At 36.7% G+C, this 5189-nt stretch overlaps 1 protein-coding gene across 1 annotated transcript; it reads left to right on the forward strand.

Annotated features, from left to right (window-relative positions):
- The first annotated feature begins 3785 nt into the window (after nucleotides 1-3785).
- LOC132561351 (uncharacterized) lies at nucleotides 3786-4587 on the forward strand. The gene is made up of 2 exons (XM_060226075.1): nucleotides 3786-3989; nucleotides 4231-4587. Exons 1-2 carry the CDS (start codon nucleotides 3786-3788, stop codon nucleotides 4585-4587), a joined length of 561 nt encoding a protein of 186 aa, XP_060082058.1.
- Nucleotides 4588-5189: the final 602 nt, after the last annotated feature.

The raw sequence follows: 5189 nt of genomic DNA on the forward strand, positions 1-5189 counted from the left end.
GTATTACCCAATCTGAGCCTTCTTATAGTTCCATCTCCCTATTGTGTGTGTCCGAAAAGTTTGTTTTTTAGTAGGATTTGATATTACTTTCCTGAGGTTGTTGTTGTTATTCTCTAAAGTTTGTCCATTATATTGTGTGTGTCTTCTTTGCTAATTTATCAGTCATATCGTTCTCTGGTATGTCTACGCGTGCTGGTACGTTCCTATGCCTATTGGTATCTTTTGTTTGTGTAGAATATGTAATGTGTTCATAATTGAATGTTTTTCTTTAGACCTGGTGCCATTTCCTGTCTCTATCAATTGTAAAGATTATGGGCTGTGTGATAAGATTACAGCGTCACCTGGTGGTTTGATGTCGTCTACCTGTCTTAGAGCTAACCCTATTGCTATTAGTTCAGTGATATAGACTGAACATGTATCTGTGATTCTGATGGATAGTGTGATGCCTAATTCTGGGGCGTATATACCTAGTCCTACTCTATCTGTTGTAGGGTTCTTTTATCCATCAGTGTCTATCTTAACGCATTTTTCGTATTTTTGTTCAATTATTGATTGTGCAATGTTTTTGGGTGCTCTTGGATTTTCTTTTTTGTCTGTTTTCTGAAATATTTTCAAACTATTTTTTTTTTGGGGGGGGGGGGGGAGTTACTGCTAATTTGCAAGGCGGTGTGGGATTATGGTGAATTTCCGCAATTTGGATAATAGTTAATTCATGTTCGAAAAGTAGTGCGTGTGTATTAAACGATTGTAAGGGGGTTTGTCATGTTTTTCGGGTTATCTATTTGTTGTATTTTTTGCTTGTTGAACTAGTGTACGTGGTGGGAAGTGTTTGCCTAATCGTTGTGTCCTAGCCCAGTATTTGAGAATGAGTGAGTTACCTCGGAGTTGTCCATTGTAATGGCTGTTCGCCAGCCTCTGCTAGGAGACTGACTGTTGATGTGTTTTGGATCGTACCTAGGGCTAACCTAAGTGCTTTGTGTTGTATGATGTCTGGGGCTGTATTAAAGACCTATGATCCCTAACAGATTATTGGTCTGACCAATACTCTGTAGAGTTTAATTGGATTTTTTCCGGAGATATAAGATAAGATATTTAGCGTTTTTAAACATCTATGTATTTTATATGAAGAATGCCTGAATATTTGGTTTCTTTGACAAATTTGGTTTCGGTTTTTCCTTAGAAAAGTTTTGGTACTTTGTAACGTTTCAAAATAGCTTGGCAACTGTTTTATCATTAGAACCGTTAGAAATTTTGAAGCCTGTTCTTGTATTTTGTCTAGTGTTCTTTTTACAATGACTCTTGTTTTTCATTGTTGTTTTCTAAGCGCCAAACACTGGTGTCATCTGCAAACTGGCCTAAGTTGCTTTTATTTCGAACTTTTCATAGTTTTTTTATCAAGTTTAAATATGTAGATACTGACTAGGGTTGGGGATATTACACTACCTTGGGGGACTCCGTTATATAATATTTGTTTATCTAAATATTCCTTGTTTACTCTGACTTTAATTGTCAAATTCTTAAGAAAATTGGTAATAAACCTGAACAATACTTCCTGTTATGCCTATATCTTTAAGGGATAGCAAAAGGCCCTCATCTCAAACTAGGAAGTAAGCTTTTTTCGAGATCGGGAAAGACCGCCATGAGTATGTTTATTATTACTTAGTGATTTTTTTTAAATCGGGGGATAGCCTAATTAAGGAATCTAATGAGGACCTTCGATTCCGGAAACCTCTTTGATTTTGACTAATTAAGTTGTGTTATGAAAGGTAGTATTTTAGACGATTATTCATCATAGTTTCAATTGTCTTACAGAGGTGGGAAGTTAGTGCTATAGACCTATAGGATGCTGGATCTCCTTTATCCTTACCAGGTTTTAGAATGGGGATTATTTCAGCATTATTCCAGGATTTGGGGTACTTTCCTGTTCTCTACATTGGGTTTATGTAGTCTATAATAATCATGTCTATATCATGTGGGATTTTTTTTAAATATTGTGTACTAGAGTTTGTCCGTTGAAGTACTTTTCTTTTGCTTTGAGGCCTTATGATACTCGTTTAGAGTAAAGGGGAGATAAACGTCGATGTTATTGGGACCCGGATCAGCTAAAGCAGTAAGGATATCGGGTTTTGTTGGTTTTTTTTTTTTTTGTTTTTTGTTTTTTGTTTTGTTATCTAAACATTGTTTTGATCAGTTGTTATTGCTGTTAGCAGTTTGAATTTGATTGGCCAAAATGTTTGCCTTTTCGACATGAGTCCCACCTTCTGCATGTTTACCTAATATGGGCATATCGCTAGGGGGTTACCACTGACTGATGTAATTTTGTTCCAAATTTCTTTATTGATACTATTGTTATTAAGAGAGTTGCAGAAGTCTTTCCAGTCCTGGTCTTTATGTTGTTGTATTTGTTTCTGACTGGTCTGTAGTTTTTCATGTTTTGTTCGGTGGGATTAATCTTGATAATTTCCTCCCACCTGCGAGTCATGTGTGATTAGTGAGCAATGTTTTTGAAATGTGCTCCAATCAGCTTTGTGGAAAACCGATTTAAAGGGGAAGGTGATAGTATTTTCTGATTGGTTTTAGTATGAATGTTGCTTGTATGGGAAAGTGGTCTGAACCTAAGATGCTGTCGTGGGTGGACCAGGAGATATGGATTGTGGCTATTTCAGGTGATGTTAGAGTTAGATCTAAACTAATGGGGTATATTTTCGTAACCGAATCGGAGTCATTAAGCAGGATCAGGTGTCATTATCATTTAGCCAATTAGATAGAAGTTCACCACTGTTGTCGTTGTTTTTGCTACCCTATTTGGTGTTATGACTATTGAAATTACCTGATATGATATTATTTTCGGTTTTTTTTTTCCGAAAATATCAAGAAGAAATTCAAGATGGTGGTGTTCTAATTTAAATCCCTGACCAATAGATATTGAAGAAAGCTATGATTTTGTTATGGATATGTACTTCAGCACCTATAAGTTCAGTTGTGTCTAATATACACAGGACAGGTGACGTACAAATAGGCAATATAGTCGCGCACAAGTCCGAGGACATGGGGTACATGTATTCGGTAAAACCGAGCGGCACATACGGGCTTTTGGATCGAAAAAAGGACATAATTAAAATCTAACAATTTTATTATGAAGTCCAATTTTAGCACACTGTTACATGACTAAGTTCACTAAAGCTAACCCATACCTAGGCGTTTTTACACTCATTCGTATCGTGAAATCTACAGGCAGTCCTATGAGATTATGATAACATCAAGTGAATTATTTCATTAAATAATTAACTCTTAATCACCTTCAATCACACCTTAATGACGCTGTAAACCCACATGTCCTTATCATAACTGATTAATGAGGTGGTGATGGTATTTACACGTACGTTTTCTATACAGGAGGTCACTAGCTATAATCTAGCTGGCACGTGCTATCTTAATCGATACGATCCCTGTCGACAATCTTATCGTGAATAGTAGCGACAAAAATCGGTGTAGATTTGTTCAAGGAGTCTTATGATTTTTGTAAAAAAAAAAATTCAATTGCAGTAATTTCTGTATGGATTGAAATATAACTACTATGTATACTATTTTGTCGAAATATACTCTAATGTCCATTTCTATTACCCTGTAAGTTCACTAATGAAAATATGGCATCTAACACAAAGCTATTTATTCAACAATAAATGGGAAACAAATCCAGTGTATATATTTTGAAATTTTCATTTCATCATTTAAACCCCAATATGTTTTTTTCAGATATACTGACAAAATGGCCACTTTTAATTATGGCGTCACGAGAAAGTAGTTGCGTCCCTCTTCGCCATTGTAGTCTTCCCGGTATTGTCCGTCTACCGAAGCGGTACAAAGTGGAGGAGTCCCGATCACTCGATAGTCGAAAAGGAAGTATTGACCATCTCCGAGGAACTGAAAAGATTGCGGAACGGCTCTCAGACCTTAGCCAGGCATTATTATGGATAAAACAAGAACTGGTGAGATCCTAAATCTATAACCATATAATATCTATGGGCGCTATCATCCTACAGAAATCGATAGTTATTCGTGAAATCGTTAAATCTCCGACTTCATTTTGAAACGAAAAATAAATATGCCTTTAAAGAAATGAGATTGACAATATATAAATGCGGGTTTGTTTCTTTTGTACTTGACTTTTAATAATTAAGATATTTAAAGCTTTACTGACACATATTTTTCATTCTTGGTTTTGTCCAGATTTTGCTCCGCCAGCATGATATCCTGTTGAAGCGTCAGTTCTGTGATATCCACGACACTATTGTGTCTTTGAACAAAGCCAAGCGCAGGGCAGGATTCCGGGATAGACCGACAGTAACCAGTTCTAACACGAGTCTGCAGTCCAATACGAGTTTTCAGTCCAACACCAGCATAGACATAACATTGGACCTAGAAAACTATGGAGTCAGAAGTGCCAATAGTGTTACAGTGTTAAACGACGAGGAATCAGAGGACGATGATCAAATAGATGAGTTCCGGCCTCGGACTTGTTCAATGAAAACCACGCGAGATTTAGCAGCTCTTGCGAGAAGACGTGGTAGTAAAGAACTAATATAACACATAAAAAGCCAAAAAGACAAAAAACAGAAGACTTTAATCATCAAAATGGCGTAATGTGGCAGCATGCTGACACTACGTCAGCAAGTAAAACCGGAGATAGATTGCAGTGTTTGAATGTTGTGACGAGAACTTGAGATTCTGATTTAGGAGGTGCAATATATAACAACCAACAACTAGTATTAGTGGTGGTAGTGTCCATACGTGCCTTAGTGCGATCTAGTAGTTAATACGACTGAATACTAGTAGTTTTACTACCTATATAACAAATGTAAGGGCATCACTATTTTGTCAGTCATATCTTAGTAGGTAATATACAACACGAACTGTTATCAGCAATAATAAATCGAAATTCGATTTATCATTTATTGCCGAATTCATACATGGACTTCATGTTATAGGCAGTGGACAATGGTTATCTTACAAGGGACGCAACTCTTGTGTAATGATGTCGATATGCGTCCTCCACTACGTGTCTTAGCGATGGTTACGTAAGAGGACGAGAGAACGTTCATTCAGCAATGATGAAGTTTTTACTGAACTTTGGTCATGCAAACAACGGTACTAGAAAATACTACGTCCCTCAATTACCCCAGCCTCAT

The sequence above is a fragment of the Ylistrum balloti genome, unplaced genomic scaffold (assembly GCF_031769215.1).
Source record: "Ylistrum balloti isolate Yb309-2 unplaced genomic scaffold, AGI_CSIRO_Ybal_v1 Utg371196, whole genome shotgun sequence".
NCBI classification, from domain to species: Eukaryota; Metazoa; Mollusca; class Bivalvia; order Pectinida; family Pectinidae; genus Ylistrum; species Ylistrum balloti.

What these genes read in the sequence shown, in the direction of transcription:
- LOC132561351 (XM_060226075.1), top strand. Translation starts at nt 3,786, where the DNA reads ATGGCGTCACGAGAAAGTAGTTGCGTCCCTCTTCGCCATTGTAGTCTT. An exon ending in TATGGATAAAACAAGAACTG is followed by an intron (nt 3,990 to 4,230) that starts GTGAGATCCTAA and finishes GGTTTTGTCCAG; the next exon opens with ATTTTGCTCCGCCAGCATGA.